At 36.8% G+C, this 17,396-nt stretch overlaps 2 protein-coding genes across 6 annotated transcripts in view; one reads left to right on the forward strand and one right to left on the reverse strand.

Annotated features, from left to right (window-relative positions):
- Positions 1-7,021, reverse strand: part of abraxas2 (abraxas 2, BRISC complex subunit) — a 13,842-nt gene extending 6,821 nt beyond the window's left edge. For 2 of the 5 annotated variants that reach the window (XM_051646135.1, XM_051646134.1), the window contains exons 1-4: positions 6,934-7,018; positions 4,563-4,653; positions 1,451-1,487; positions 1,245-1,311 (exon numbers count right to left, since the gene is read on the reverse strand). In XM_051646135.1, coding sequence (XP_051502095.1) covers positions 1,245-1,311; positions 1,451-1,487; positions 4,563-4,653; positions 6,934-7,005 — 267 coding nt within the window. In that variant the 5' untranslated portion in view covers positions 7,006-7,018. Of the gene's footprint in view, positions 1-1,244; positions 1,312-1,450; positions 1,488-4,562; positions 4,654-4,996; positions 5,153-6,306; positions 6,505-6,933 lie in introns of those variants that run through there. The other 3 variants (XM_051646136.1, XM_051646137.1, XM_051646138.1) reach the window with 3 other exon arrangements.
- Positions 7,022-7,979: 958 nt separating this feature from the next.
- On the forward strand, positions 7,980-15,635 carry eef1akmt2 (EEF1A lysine methyltransferase 2). Its single transcript, XM_051646158.1, has 6 exons — positions 7,980-8,105; positions 8,418-8,483; positions 14,563-14,677; positions 14,847-14,954; positions 15,113-15,329; positions 15,420-15,635. Exons 1-6 carry the CDS (start codon positions 7,984-7,986, stop codon positions 15,515-15,517), a joined length of 726 nt encoding a protein of 241 aa, XP_051502118.1. The 5' UTR covers positions 7,980-7,983; the 3' UTR covers positions 15,518-15,635.
- Positions 15,636-17,396: the final 1,761 nt, after the last annotated feature.

Raw genomic sequence — 17,396 nt, forward strand, 5'->3', positions numbered from 1 at the left:
AATTAATGTGCCAAGTTGCTATGTCACTTGGTAACCGTAAACAGTCTACAGCTACTGTAAGTTAGTGAACTATATTACGTAGCGAAAGCATTGTTTATATCTCTTATTATTTTTTAAAATGCTGTTTATTGAACATTGATGTCTTTGATCATATTGCTGTTTCTGCTGTTTTATAAAAGCAATAAGCCACTCAAAGCTGTGCACTGCAGTGATTTTATCATAGTCAAAGTATATTTGGGTATAGTTCACCCAGAAATAAAAATTCTCTCATCATTTACTCACCCTCATGCCATCCCAGATTTTTAGAAGAATATTTCAGCTCTGTAGGTCCGTTCAATGCAAGTGAATGGGTACCAACATTTTGAAGCTCCAAAAAGCACATAAAGGCAGCATAAAAAGTAATCCAGAAGACTCCAGTGTTAAATCCATATCTTTAGAAGCAATACAAGTGTGGGTGAGAAACAGATCAATATTTAAGTCCTTTATCTTTTTTTTTTTTACTATCAATCTCCACTTTCACATTCTTCTTCTTTTGTTTTTGGCTATTTGCATTCTTGATGTATATCACCACCTACTGGGCAGGGAGGAGAATTTATTGTTAAAAAAAAAAAAAAAAAAGGACATACATATTGATCTGTTTCTGCCACACCTATCATATCCCTTCTGAAGACATGGATTTAACTGCTGGAGTCTTATGGATTACTTATATGTTGCCTTTATGTGCTTTTTGGAGCTTCAAAACTTTGGTATCCACTCACTTGCATTGACTAGAGCTACAGAGCTAAAATATACTTCTAAAAATCTTTGTGTTCAGCAGAAGATAGAAAGTCATACACATCTGGGATAGCATGAGGGTGAGTGATGAGAGAATTTTTATTTTTGTGTGAACTATCCCTTTAAGGGAGTTTTCAGTAAATCGTATTGTACTCCACTTCGTGTCATGCCTAAGAACACCCCTTTAATCCTACTACAGTTGTAGTAAATGGTACAATTGTGATCTAAAAGATTACAGAAGACAGCATATCACTATCTATAAACAATGATTTGCTTTTGTAGGAACCTGATAAATTCAAATAAGTCAGAAAATGTACAAATACGTAACAATTTTATGAACTGGGTCAATTTAAATGTTTTAATTGTTAAGCCAATGTATGGTATCTGTTAATAATGTCATGTGCTCTCTCACATTTTTGGTATGCATATGCATTACATTGTTTACTTGACCCTCTAATAAAGCTACTTACTTTTCTCCTGTCCTTGAGGATTCTGTTGAGATTTTCTTCATTGACATTACCTGCATAGTCATAAAAGCTGAAACATAAATTATTTATTCAATTAAAACTTACAGATAATTTGGACATGGAAAAATATATGCCCATTGTACTGTATGTTTCCTGTATTCAAAACAATTAAGAATATATCTACTAATGTTTAGACAGGAAGTTCTTACCTAAACAGTTGTGCACAAGGTTCATGATTATGGACCTCTGAAAGAGAAATAGAACATATGACTAATCGTCAAATCATATTCAACTCATGACTAATCATGAAATCATGCCTTTTACTTTATTTGACAAAACACCAATATCTGAGAAAACTAAGTGTACTGAGACTGTCCAAAACATCTAAATAAATTCTAAAATATTCACAAGCATACAGGCAATGTTATATTTATGTAAATCAGTGGTGAGGTATCAAGGTATCTATATCAAATAATCTGCCAAGTAACCTTAGACTTAGAATAGGCCAAGAAAACACTCTGGCTACACTCAAATAATTATAGCGCTCTGTGGTCCTCAACTGTTAGGCTACATGCAATGTGGAATCACAACCTTCATGATCCTGAGGATTGTCTTAAGGACAATATGACGTGGATAACCTTGCTGCAAATGTAAGATACTTTTCAGACACACTTTGTGTAGTTCTTTGAAAATTGATCAGAGATGACGATGTTCAAGGACAGGGGTGTCAAACTCGGTTCCTGGAGGGCCGCAGCCCTGCAGAGTTTAGTTCCAGCCCTGCTCCAAAATTGCCTCCTTGTAATCTTCAAGCACTCCTGAAGACCTTGATTAGCTGCTTTAGGTGTGTTTAATTAGGGTTGGAGCTAAACTCTGCTGGACTGTGGCCCTCCAGGAACTGAGTTTGACACACCTGTTCTAGGAGAACTGGCAATTATAGAGACATGATCTCTTAATGTTGAAGGAGAGCTATTTCAGGGTTGCTGCAGAGTTGTTTAAATCAAATTTAAGACTTTTAAAAAACCTTTTTCCAAGACCTGAACAAATAAAATTAATACCATATCCCCACACCAAAACAAACCCACACAATCTCAAAATAAATCTTGTATCACAGACTCTTACTCAGGCAGGGGCACACATTCAACATGGCCTTAACATTGCTTATCAGTAAAAGAGGGTAGGATATGTGCAAGTTTAAAATACTTAAGACATGTTTTCCACATATATATCACATTAAAATTGGTTTATGTACCATTATATAAATAAATACAAATTAGAGGTCGACCGATATTGGATTGTGCTGATTTGATAATGTGTTGAAAGAAAGCCAGTAAGTCTGCCAACAGTTTTTTTTTTTAATTGGTAGCCTATATTAAATGTTCTTAGTCTTTTCTTCCTGTTATGGGAAGGGCCAAACAAAGGCTACAAGAGTCCAAATTTAATTAAATTCCAGATACACTTTAACTTTGATATACACCGGGGATTTTGAAATGTTTGCACTTCACTGCTTCCAGCTGCTCATTCAAACAAATAAGGGATATAAAATGTGCATTCCTACAATAAACGTATTACAATATAAACAATTAAAAGTAAACATTGTCATATTTCATCAACAGTACATCATCATACAGTGCCGCGTTTTCACTCTAAAAGATGCAGCGCGTGCATTTATTTAATTAAACTGTTTTCTTTTGAAGTTTGATAATCACATTAGGTCATATCCCGATTCCCATCTTTCCGCCCCCAAATTTAAGACCTCTTTAAAAAAAAATTAATCCCCTTTTCTCCCAATTTGGAATGCCCAATTCCCGCTACTTAGTAGGTCCTCGTGGTGGCGCGGTTACTCACCTCAATCCGGGTGGCGGAAGATAAGTCTCAATTAACTCCGCTTCTGAGACCATCAATCCACGCATCTTACCACGTGGCTCGTTGTGCATGACACTGCGGAGACTCCCAGCATGTGGAGGCTCATGCTACTCTCCACGATCCACGCACAAATTACCATGCGCCCCACTGAGCGCGAGAACCACTAATCACGACCACGAGGAGATTACCCCATGTGACTCTACCCTACCTAGCAACCGGGCCAATTTGGTTGCTTAGGAGACCTGGCTGGAGTCACTCAGCACACCCTGGGATTCGAACTCGCGACTTCAGGGGTGGTAGTCAGCGTCAATACTCGCTGAGCTACCCAGGCCCCCCAAAATTAAGACTTTTGTTGTATCATTTAAGATATTTAAGACTTTTTAAACCTTAAATTTTGGAAAACTGAATTTAAGACATTTTAAAGATTTCTGAGCCCCCCAAAAAAGTCAACTTTTATGTATTAGTCTTCACCTATAAGGTCTTAGAAACAGCATGACTCAAATTTGTGTTGTTTCTTAACCTATTGTATACCTTCAGAAGACTTGGAATATGATGCATGAGCCTTAAAGTGCTTCAAAATGAGTCATTATCAACTGCCATTGTATTGACAGAGTGGGATACTCATTAAAATGTTTCCTTTTGTGTTCCTCATAATAGAAGGAAGTCATAAGGGTTTGGAACGACATAAGGGTGAGTAAATTATGACTTAGGCCTGTTAGAACTAAGTTGGGAAATATTGCATCCAGAACCGAACCGAACTGAACAAAACAACAACAACAACAAAATAGTTGTTAATGCAGTGATGACATTCTTTTGCACAGTCAGCTCATATGAGATGCAAGAAAATCACAGAAATAGAAGTAAGTATCTTGACGTATCTGCACATTTTGCCATTGCCTCTCTCTGATAATGTCACTCTGAAAACGTGGTAATGGTGTGTGGCCATAAAATGCTAAGATTTTCAAGTGGTAAACTGCCTGTAGTACTGAAGTTCAGAGATAAGGCTATTCTTGTCCAGGTTACTGACAATCAAAGTTACTGTCAACCAAGTCAGTCTTCAGTACTTTGGAAGGTTGAGATTAAACAATCGGCTTGACGTCCATCTAACTAAAGCCCTGCAATATTGATATTTTAGTGATGTCATATGGTCGCGCTTGCATTTGCCCCCATGTGCAGGTCATGTCATATCTTGAACTGATAAAAACCCCTGTGTTATACTATGCTAATTATAGCACAAAGGAAAGCCATTGCACTGAAATACTTTCTCACTATGGCCTGCAATAAGAAAAATTTTATGTCTCTGACCTGAGGCTCGTATAAACTGAGGTTTCCACCAAGGATTTCAGTAATCGAATACATGTTTTTTTACGATGCATGATCAAGGTTCCATGGTCACACAGGACACAACATTTTGTCTATAGCTTTGGCACAGTAAAAAGCAAGCAAAGAAGGTTTTACCTATTACATTGAGGAATTCTGAGCTACCGATGTGTGAGTCACTGATGCTTAAAGTCTCCTCCTGTCTCACTTCTCCCAACAGGAAGCCTTCCTAAAAGAGCCAATAAACACACATTTTATTTCAGTACTATCAAAACAGCATTTGTATGGCAAAGATAAAGTTATGGACTTCAATCCATCAGAACTCATACAGTGAATCGGTCAGAAATATATTATATCTAAATATACATTTCATAACAGTTTATATTTCAGTAATATCACATGCAGTACATCAATGCAAAGGTGATACTGCTTTCTATAAACAAGAAGTTAATATGGAGAAACTGCTTGAGTAACTGGCACAATATTGCATGATATTTAGTTTCTTTTGTCTGCCAACAAACATAGTTTGGTGACATTGGTATGAACTAGAGGTAGACCGATATCGGTCTTACCGATTAATCAGTGCCGATAGTTGCTTTTTGGAACTGTCGATGATCTGCAAAAATCTATGTCGATAATTTTTTTTCATCTTCTCTGTGTTCCTCTGTTGCCGGTGCTGGAGGATTCTACAGTTAGAACAGTTTGATTCTCCAGTATAACGGAGGACTCTAGAGGTGAAATAAAAACAATTACTGACACCTCGTGGGGATTTGCTGTTTAAAACTGTCATCACTGACAATATTCATCCATTTTTTTCTTCACTTCAGTGCATATTTTGATTAGATAATCAACTGTTTAAAGTTGAAGTGAGGGCATGCAAAGAAAAACGTGACTGTGAAAATGTGACCCATCAGCACATTCATTGTCTTCGACTTCCTTTTTATGAATAATAATAAACCTTATTCCTCATTAAACCTCATTTGATGAATTATAATATATATATATATAAAAAGCTTAATTTGGTTAATACTTAATACAGAGCATTGTTACAGGGGCCAAGTCTCTGTCATTTCAAAAAAGAGTCCAAGTTTCGGGCTTGTTTATAGTTAAAAGTCCCACGTTATGCTCCAAATCTTTATTTTTTTCTGGTTATTATTGGGATTTTGGTTGAACAATAAACTGCACCTGACCTGTATGTGCCCATCATAGTAAGGAAAGAATAAGAAAATGTCTGAACATAAAAAATAATTAAAAACCATTGGCCGATTAATCGGTTATCAACCTCTCTCACCAACTTAGTTATCAGTATCACCAAAATCCACGATCGGTCGATCCTTAGTGTGAACCATAAAATTGGAATTCTATGTACAGTAGCAAAACTAGCAAACACAGACAAGTGGAGTGATAAAATCAGTGAAAAATTCCAATGCTGTTACATGAATATCAGCAACTGAAATTAGTGGACTGGAACTAATTGTTGTATAAAAGTAAAGTATAAAAATAAATTCTAAAACATTGGTATACTGACACTATTACAGAACTGCAAATAAACAGCTTTTCAGGAAGACAACAAATCCAACACACTTTTCGGGCTGTTTCTTTATATACATATTTTCAAATGGACTAATTAATTAATTGGATTTATGAAGGTGGTAAATTAAAAAAAAACAAAAAACATGCATGAACATTAAATACTTTGACAGTCAATGCAATACACATGCTCAAATCAAAGCTAAAATAGTAGTCACTCAGATTATAATTAATGGAAAAAAAGCACTTGACATCACTTCTTTGACAGGTTCGAACTGGTTAAACATCACACCTGACTAACCAGCCGAAACCAACTATGCAAAGCCTTAAGGGTCGATGGAAGATCACCTACTTCATAATGCTTAACTTCTGTGGTCTCAATGCAGCTACAACATTAGTCGGCATGACAGCAGGTGCAAAAAGGAGTGCAGATAAAAAATTTAAAAAAAAATTATCGAATCAAACAGCTTACGGACGCGTCACTATACACGCACTGCTAGATTTTCACATTTGCAAACAAGTTAGCCGGCCAGCTAAAGTGACTACCAATCAAGCAATAGATTAATGGCAATGTCACTTTCTGACAAGCTAGTAAATGCTGTCGGCTTGTTAGCTGTCACCCTGACTGCGTCTCATATTCTAGTGAACTTCCTACCTAGTCAGTATTTATAGGCATCATAAGAGCACTGCGGGTCAGCTCAACTCGACCTAAATATCCCCAAAATGCTACTGACACGAAACGCTCTAAAATGCAGTTGAATCACAATTTTCAATGTTCTATTACGCCAACGGCCCCCCACAATGCTGTCTAGGTAGGCAGCTTACTAAGTTTTGGCATACAGCCACTGTATAGCCACACCAGGAAGATGACACCGGGAAATGAATTAATTGTGATTTGATGCAGCCAGCTACTCGTTGTTTCGGCATGCGGTCGTGCCTTTAAAAATGTACCCATAAAGGAAGGTGTCAGAGTACTTACATGGTCGGAATTGCTGTTGGCGCTGTGATAACACACAGAACTAAAAGTGTAACCCGAAATTGACGCCGCCATGATGGAAACATACGCGCCGATCCCACAATGCTTTGAGCCCGCACTGTACATCAGCCTACAAATCTGACCTGATTTATTTTCATATATATATATATATATATATATATATATATATATATATATATATATATATATATATATATATATATATATATATAATTTATTTACTGACCTAAAATCTTATCTGGCCACTCTTTTAACTTTTAAGACATTTAAAAAAATAAAATATATGCGCTTTGATTTGTACATCCCGACACTTTTGGACTAAATCAAGAATAATCTTAATAATAAATAATAAATCTGTTCATGAATACACATTCTTTTTAGGATTGATTTAATCATCTTGAATACAACTGAAAATAACAAATAAGTATTTTGTCTCAAAATTAATGTGATAACTTCAGGGATTTTCATTAAGAAAATAAATGTGCAAAGTTTTAAAAATGATTAAATATTAGATCAAATTACCTCAAGATTAACCTTTAGAAATTGCATGACCTCATGTATCAGGATAATTTTGGAGTGCATATAGTGACAAACAGGTGTTTAGGAAAGTGCTGTGGTAGCTTTTGCTCCTGTTTAGTGTGTTGGGAGAAAATCAAATCAAATGTGTCTTTTACCCCGATGACCCTTTATTTGTCCCTGTGGAGAAATGCTATAATAATAATAATAATAATAATAATAATAATTAGTTATTATTAATAATTCATTGTTAATAAAAAGATTTTGATGATTATGATAAAATCCATAATCCATAGGATTGTCAACCTACATTTTTCATATTCTACATCTGTCTCTGTCTGTGTAACTGAGATAAAGGGGATAAAACACAGGGATTGTAAGCATTTAATGTTAGACACTTAGTGACACTCAATGTTGTTATTTTAAAAAGTAATCAAATAATCCACCACATGCAACTTTTATTTTGAAGTGTTGCCTTGTTGCCTGTCAAATTCAGCATTACGTCACCGGATGTTGATGAGAAGTGTCTTAATGATGATGGATCCGTCAGTGAACACGCGTGGAGCAGAAGACTGTCCGGCGCAGTGTACTGAATCACAAGATGATTTTGCTCCATCAAAACTGGGAACAAAGGAGTTGTAAGAGACTGTACTTTTTTAAAGTTAGCCCCGGTATTAGGTACTCACACACAGTAGGGGTGTTTTTCTTTTCTGAAAGCACAGCTGCATGTTGTCTTTTCTACCTAGCAACTTCTGCAAGTTAAAAGTTACATATAAAATTATATACATTGAATCATCTGACATTTGTCTAATTTAGTTTTTGTTTCCGCTCACTTGCTTAAAAATACCCAACTTGTGAATGAATTATGATAAAAACTAATATTTCAAGGTCTGTTTTATCTCAGAAATAATCAAGTGATTTATTTTAACCACTTTACTGTTTCTTCAAAGCTGGGATGATGCCTATAAAAGGGAGCTGCAGACTTACAAGGATATTGGGGATGTGGGTGAAATATGGTAATGTTGCCTTTTATTTGTTCCTCTCAGACATTCTTGGTTGAACATCTCTGTTTCTAAATGTGCTTCCATGCTTATTTTCTGCTCCAAAGCAAGGCTATGACTCAAATCAAAACAATAACAGAAGATTTAATGCACTGATTTTGGCCATGACACATTTCCAAACCACATCAGAAAGTACTGTATTAAGGATATACTAGGAAAAGGTTTTTTTTGCGTTCGTTTCGGTGGTTCGTAACAGCTCGCTGGGGTAAACTTTTAGGAAAAATTCTTACAGGCTGCTAAACACCTTACTGCCATTGGTAAGTGTGACCTGGAGCTCCACCTATCTTGAGGCCGATGGATAATTCTGTTTATGTTGTTCAGTGAGTCAAAATCAGTCAACATGTACACATCGATGTGCAGAGTTATTAGCAAGTTGGTGCAAATGTACCTACATCTGTATGATCGTTCACTTAGAGACATTTTCCAAGTCCATGTCATGTGATTTTTTTTTTTCTTGTCTGCTAAAGGAATCAAATCTTCTCAAGTGTCCATTCACTCATGTGCCATATGCCATTTACACATCTATCTCTATCATCATTGTTTTATCTTTGTTCTGCACATTAACACTTTTATACACTCATCTTTGCAATGGTATCACGGTCATCATAAATCACAATAACAGTGTAACCGGCGCATGTTATGGATTCATGAGGCTAATGCACTAACATGCTACACGCGTGTGTAGCATATTAGCGCATTAGCGTCATGAATTCATAATATAAACAAGACAAATAAAACATTTTCTACTGCATATATATTACTTTAAATCATACAACGGCGTTTTGGTGCCACGTGAAAAATCCCCGAAGATTTCAAGAATAAATTCGTAATATTTCGAGAATAAAGTTGTAGCATTGCGAGATTAGTAATATTTTGAGAATAAAGTCAAAATTACCAGAAACAGCACATCATTATCACAACGATAGAACGAAGAGCCAGCAGCTTCATCAATGCAATAAATGGATGTGGATGATTTAGTTAAATCATACTTTAGTTTAGGATTTAGCAACAAAGAATTCCTTTTTCATCTTTTGGCACATCAGCACAAAGTTATTATTGGGATCTGGACACTGCAGCGGTTATGAATTGAATTTATTCTGGAGAAAGAACCAGACACACATTCGCACAGTCCCGCTCGGCGTGGGTGATGCTTGAGCTGGGTTTCCTGAAGCTCTAAATTGTTAGTAGCACTTAAATTATACTTACTACAGCACATTTCCTAAAAGCATTGTTATCCAAGTAGCACGTAAAAACGCTCAAATTAACTTGAGCAATGATCCGCTCTTAGGTCCATAAATTAGTACATGCATTGTTCTCGCATCTTTTACAGTTTATCAGATACAAAGGGACATTTAATAAATTATATTAATATATTTTGATCATTGGAAAGCCATTGCACACGGTTCAGAGGATAAAAAAAGTGTTGAAAAAAATCACATTGAAATCACTAGGCAGTCTGTGCACGCCACGTGATAGGTGTAAATTAGGTCTAAAGATAGATCTGAATTTACATGACATAATACAGTACTGTATAACGTTTTATTGGGCTTCTTTGATAAGCATAATTGTATTGGCAACAGAAATATATGTTCTTATTGAACATATTTGCTTTGAAGACATATGTGAGTAATGTGACTGCAGTTTAAAATTTAAATAGGCCAAAATAAATAATTAAAATATGGTTAACAAAGGAGGGTGAGAGTGTGCAATAAGTGATTCACTCTCACTCTCTCTCTCCCTCCTCCTCCTCTTCCTCACTCCAATGGATGATTCAAATAGTCCTAGTCTGTTTATATGGCAGTCACAAATTGCATGCTACATAATGGCAGTCAGGCTACAAGTGCACAGTATAGGCTGGGCGATATGAAAGAAATATATTCATGGTATTTTTAGAAAAACATATTGCCATGTACGATTACATTGTCAACCCCCCCCCCCCCCCCTGCTTTATTGGTTTTGCTTTAAAATTTTAATTTATGTTTTGAAACATGAAACACTTAAACCAAATATATTTCTAAATTCAAATTACACTTCAAACGAAATGAAAAAGCTGTAAGAATAATGAAATGGTAAAAAAAAAAATAGAATATAAGCACCCTTCCTTTTGCCATCATGCAAGTGTCCGTCTCTAATCTGTGGAAAATTACTAATACAAATTAAGATCCGACGACAATTATAAATGTAAACATAATAATAAGGATAATTAAAATATAAATACATTTTAGGTTCAAGATGAAATTGTTTAGGTTGTATATACATCTGCTATATAAAGTGAACCTGCCGCTTTACGTGTGTTCCAGGAGACACGCTCCCGCTGTACTCCTCTGAACAAACAGCGCATCAGAGATGCGCATCAACGGCTTTTCTGTCGTCTGTTCTTCAAAATATAATAAAGTGTGTTTCTTCAAGCGCATGTCTTTGTGTCTGAAGTTCAGCCTACTGATGTCCGTTATTTTAATTCTGTTCTTTGTGCATCTGTTCAGGTCCCAGCCAAAGAAACAAAACTTTAGGGTATGTGAGAGCCCCTTTTGAGGCATATCTCATACATTCATGTTACATGCATTTTTTCGTCGCTTTCATTAATCTCTATGAAGTTGAGAATTAATACATTTGAAACCCCATCTTACTAAAGCCATTATTTCTGTAATTCAATTCTATAATAGTTAATTCATTTCGGCGCCTCGACAAGGTTACAAACAACTTCCATGTTTGTCAGTATGTCCACGTTATTTTCATTTTGAGAAGACAAAGTTTCAGCACCTTTGGAACAGACTGCTCCCATAAAGAAGCACTTACGTTCTACTTTATAACAAGCGATCTACTGTGCTAGTTTGGGAAACGTTAAGATGATCGTAAAAAAAAAAACCTCACTAAGAATAAATTGTGCCCGGTAAATTCCCTATTTACTAGCACGTGCTCTCTGTACTGGTTTAGCGCCCCATTCACTAAAGGAATTATGCAGATTAGCCAACAGTGCAAATGCGCCCGCAAAAAGTGTGCAGAACGCAGTTTGCACACGCAGTTGCGATTTTGCTTGCCGATTCTGAGCGCTATGGAGGATGCCGGAGACCGCATTTGACACACCCTGCCGAGACTGTACATCTTCACTGTGATCCACACACCTAAATCATCTCTTAAACATGCAGAAAATGTGTGCTCGACTACACATGGGATCTAGATATAATGCTCTTCTCCATTATTTGATCAGTTTTTGATGAATTACTGCTGAAATTATGGGTTGAAAATGTTCACAAACATCTCTTTTAAATAAAATCCATTTGACTACTTTCTACATTTATTTGCGGCAATAGCATGATCTAAACTGCGCCTGTAACACAGACTCTGGAGAACAGAGGTTAAGATCCATATGTGGTTTAATAGTAAATATGCAACTCATAAACGGACAGGCAGGGTAAATCACCAGTAATGGAACAGCGTAGGCAGATGAGAGACGTAGTAATAAACAGGCAATGGTCAGGGCAGGCAGCAAACAATCACAGTAAGAGTCCAGGTAAACAATGGGTAAACAAGGCAGGCAGCAGAGTATCAAACGGTGGGTAACAGGCAGAAGTCAAATGCAGGCAGTATAAACAGAGGTAAACGCTCAGAAATTTTAGCAGGAGCAAAACAAGACTTCACAATGATTACTGTTTGAACTGCGCTTAAATAGTCTATGAAATAAGGAACAAGTTTGAGTGTAATCAGTCCAGGTTAGCATGCTGGGAAGTGTAGTTCGAGGTGCCCTCAGAACTCGGGTGAGAGGGACCTCTCGTGGTGAGCAGGAGGAGTCCTTGAGTTCGTGACAGCGCCACAGCGCCAGGCAATTTTTGTGAATTAAGTGAAATCTACAATGAGCATAATTTACATAGAAAGGTGGTGTCTTTGCACAGAAAGGAATGACAATGGCTGGGTTTCCTGATAATGTTGCAACTTAAGCGTTTACTATCATCTTATCGAATGTTGCTTGTTATTTTAAGATGGAGTAACATCTGTCTCCCAAACCAGCACGTAGATCCCTCGTTACAAAGTAGAAGGTAAAGTGATTAGTTACGGGAGCTGTCCAGTCCAAAGGTGCTGAAGCTTTGGTCAAAATATGTCCTGGAATTTGTCTTCTCAACATAAAAATAAAGTGGAAATACTGACAAATAGGGAAGTTGTTTGTAACCTTGTCGAGGCACTGAAATGTATGAACTATAACAGAATTTAATTACAGAAATAATGATGGCTTTAGTAAGACGGGGTTTCAAATGTATTAATTCTCAACTTCATAGAGATTAATAAAAGTGACACAAAAAAAGCATGTAACATGAATGTGCACGATGTGCATTATAAGGGGCTCTCACATATTTGTTTTTTTGGCTGGGACCTGAACAGATGCACAAAAAACAGGATTAAAATTGAACATCAGTAGGCTGAACTATAGAAACAAAGTCACGCGCTTAAAGAAACACACTTTATTATATTTTGAAGAACAGATGATAGAATGATTTTTTTGAAAAATATCATGAATATATTTCTTTCATATCGCCCAACCCTACTGTGCACTTGTAGCCTGACTGACATTATGTGGCATTTGCCACAAATGCCATTTGTGACTGCCTTATAAACAGACTAGGGCTATTTGAATCATCCATTGGAGGGAGGAAGAGGGAGAATGAATCACTCATTGCACACTCACCCTCCTTTTGTTTTTTTTAATTTTTTTCTCCCCAATTTGCAATGCCTAATTCCCAATGCACTCTTAAGTCCTCATGGTGGGGTAGTGACTCGTCTCAATCCAGGTGGTGTAGGACGAATCTCAGTTGCCTCCGCGTCTGAGACAGTCAAACCGCGCATCTTATCACGTGGCTTGTTGAGCGCGTTACCATAGACCTAGCGCGTGTGGAGGCTCACGCTATTCTCCACGGCATCCACGCACAACTCACCACGTGCCCCACCGTGAGCGAGAACCACACTATAGGGACCACAAGGAGGTTAACCCAACGTGACTCTACCCACCCTAGCAACTGGGCCAACTGGACTGGAGTCACTCAGCACGTCCTGGATTCGAACTTGTGACTCCAGGTGTGGCAGTCAGCATCTTTACTTGCTAAGCTACCCAGGCTCCCTCACCCTCCTTTGTTAATCATAGTTTAATTATTTATTTTGGCCTATTTAAGTTTTAAACTGCAGAGTCACATTACTCACATATGTCTTCTAAGCAAATCTGTTTCTGTTGCCATTACAATAATGCTTATCAAAGAAGCCCAATAAAATGTTATACTGTGTTGTGTGTCATGTAAATTCAGATCTATCTTTAGACCTAATTTACACCTATCACGTGGCGTGCACAGACTGCGGAGACTGCCTAGTGATTTCAGTGTGATTTTTTTCAACACTTTTTTTTATCCTCTGAAACCGTGTACAATGGCTTTCCAATGATCAATATATATATTCATATAATTTATTAAATGTCCCTTTTGTATCTTATAAACTATGAAAGATGCGAGAACAGTATGTGCAGTTGCACTTAATGGGTTTAAGAGCGGTTCATAGCTCTAGTTAATTTACAAGTGTTTCTACGTGCTACTTAGATAATGCTATTTTAAGGAAATGTGCTGTAGTAAGTACAAATTAAGTGCTACTAATGTTCAATTTAGAGCTATGATTTTATTCTCGTAATTTTGACTTTATTCTCAAAATATTAGATTTAAAAACATTTTTTTTACGTGGCACTAAAACAGTCGGAAAATCATTATTGAGGTGTTAAAGCATTCTTTTACTGCCCTCATGTGAATTCTACTCAGAATGAGGCATAAAGTCATTGATAATAAATTAAGGTTTTACATGTAGCGTCCTCATATTTAAATGTACTTTTAAATGCCTCCCACATCGGTGTGGAAGGTGTCAATGTTCGGAACAGTATACTGTTGCTCGGCTGTTTAGAACTTCTTTTAACCCCTGAACGAAGAATGAAGAACAACTTCTGTGGAAGTATATCGAGGCCTACTCCAGGGCAGTCAGTTTTTTTGTTTTTTTTTGGATCAACCTTCAGGTTTGGTGAGGAAAGCATGAATAGAGTGATCAAATGGATGAAAGCCAAAAATGTACCTGAAAATGCTGCCATACTCGACATCGGGACTGGAAATGGGATCTTCCTTGTGGAACTGGCAAGTCAAAGGATTAATGCATTTATTGATTTATTGATTGCTGCATTTAATTATTTACTTTGTAATAAATTTTTATTCCATCAAAGTAAATTTTTAAATAAACACAATAAATAAATAAATAAATAAATAAATAAAAGTTAAAATAATAAATGTTGAATTATTTCCAAAGGCCAAGCATGGTTTCGTAAACCTTACTGGGATCGATTATTCCAAGGCGGCTGTAGAGCTCACCATAAATATTCTGGAAGAGCAAGGCTTAAAAAATGTTCAAATTCAGGTAGGGAAATTGTCATATATATATATATATATATTCTGTTGCTGTTTTAGATGCAGTTTCAAGTGTTAGCAGACTACAATCAGAAGTAAATTCATTTAAGAGGATGTTTTCTTTTTCTTTTTTGGGGTTTCTGGTCTTGGTTTTACATGTGATTTCAGGTGGAGGATTTCCTGAACCCCAGCACAGAAATGAAGAGTTTTGATATATGTATAGATAAAGGCACATTTGATGCAATTAGTTTGAGCCCAGAAGACAGAGAAGAAGCCAAAAATCGTTATGTGGCCTCTTTAAGATCTGTTATGAAGCCGGAGGGTTTCTTCATCATCACCTCCTGCAACTGGACCAAAGAGCAGCTGCTTCAGATCTTCAGACCCGGTACAGTAGCTAAAAAGCATTTTTCTAACTAATATTGTTCTATTCAATAATTCTGATGGTTGTAATATAGTTGTAATGCATTGCTTGCAGGCTTTGAGCTGGTACAAGAACTGCCCACCCCTCGCTTTCAGTTTGGTGGTGTGACTGGTAACAGTGTGACAGCTTTGGTATTAAAATGCATTGAGTGAACCTCAAGTTTAAGAAAACACTTTGTTTTTTTTGTTTGTTTTTTCAAATAACTTCTGTTTTTGTAATGTCTCGTAATGTCAGTTGTGGAAATTTTTATTAAATTATTTTGAAAATTTCTCATTGGCTAATTTTTAATTATTTCTCTGTCACAACTGTTTTTAATGTTTTGTTTTTTTGTAATGTCAAGGTAATGTTTAATATCAGTGTAATACTCTTAAGAAATTCCTCGAAATTTTAGCATATTAAAAGTAAAAGAAACATCCATGGAGCACGGATCGATGTTGAAAATGATGATGTTAATTAGAGAATTTAGATTAGAAGATTTTTGTGAAGTTGTAGTATTTTTTTGTAAAGCCCAAGCATACCTGCAAAGTTGTGGCAAAATGGCTCAAGGACAACAAAGTCAAGGTATTGGAGTGGCCATCACAAAGCCCTGACCTCAATCCGAAAATTTTGGGCAGAACTGAAAAAGCGTGTGTGAGCAAGGAGGCCTACAAACCTGACTCAGTTACACCAGTTCTGTCTGGAGGAATGGGCCAAAACTCCAGCAGCTTATTGTGAGATGATTGTGGAAGGCTACCCAAAAAGTTTGACCCAAATTAAACAATTTAAAGGCAATGCTACCAAATACTAACAAAGTGTATGCAAACTTCTGATCCACTGGGAATGTGATGAAAGAAATAAAAGCTGGGAACAGCTAAGACAGGGAATGTTTTCTACGATTAAATGTCAGGAATTGTGAAAAACTGAGTTGAAATGTATTTGACTAAGGTGTATGTAAACTTCTGACTTCAACTGTGTGTGTGTGTGTGTGTGTGTATGTATACACACACACACACACACAGTTGTGCTCAAAGGTTTGCATACCCTGGCAGAAATTGTGAAATTTTGGCATTGATTTTGAAAAATGTCTTTTATTTAAGGATAGTGATCATATGAAGCCATTTATCATCACATAGTTGTTTGGCTCCTTTTTAAATCATAATGATAACAGAAATCACCCAAAAAGCCCTGATAAAAAGTTTACATACCCTTGAATGTTTGGCCTTGTTACAGACACACAAAGTGACACACACCAGTTTAAATGACAATTAAAGGTTAATTTCCCACACCTGTGGCTTTTTAAATTGCAATTAGTGTCTGTGTATAAATAGTCAATGAGTTTGTTAGCTCTCACGTGGATGCACTGAGCAGGCTAGATACTGAGCCATGGGGAGCAGAAAAGAACTGTCAAAAGACCTGCGTAACAAGGTAATGGAACTTTATAAAGATGGAAAAGGATATAAGAAGATATCCAAAGCCTTGAAAATGCCAGTCAGTACTGTTCAATCACTTATTAAGAAGTGGAAAATTCAAGGATCTCTTGATACCAAGCCAAGGTCAGGTAGACCAAGAAAGATTTCAGCCACAACTGCCAGAAGAATTGTTCGGGATACAAAGAAAAAAACACAGGTAACTTCAGGAGAAATACAGGCTGCTCTGGAAAAAGACGGTGTGGTTGTTTCAAGGAGCACAATACGACGATACTTGAACAAATATGAGCTGCATGGTCGAGTTGCCAGAATGAAACCTTTACTGCACCAATGCCACAAAAAAGCCCGGTTACAATATGCCCGACAACACCTTGACATGCCTCACAGCTTCTGGCACACAGTAATTTGGAGTGACGAGACCAAAATAGAGCTTTATGGTCACAACCATAAGCGCTATGTTTGGAGAGGGGTCAACAAGGCCTATAGTGAAAAGAATACCATCCCCACTGTGAAGCATGATGGTGGCTCACTGATGTTTTGGGGGTGTGTGAGCTCTAAAGTCACGGGGAATCTTGTGAAAATTGATGGCAAGATGAATGCAGCATGTTATCAGAAAATACTGGCA

This window comes from Myxocyprinus asiaticus, chromosome 20, assembly GCF_019703515.2.
Source record: "Myxocyprinus asiaticus isolate MX2 ecotype Aquarium Trade chromosome 20, UBuf_Myxa_2, whole genome shotgun sequence".
Lineage (NCBI taxonomy): Eukaryota > Metazoa > Chordata > Actinopteri > Cypriniformes > Catostomidae > Myxocyprinus > Myxocyprinus asiaticus.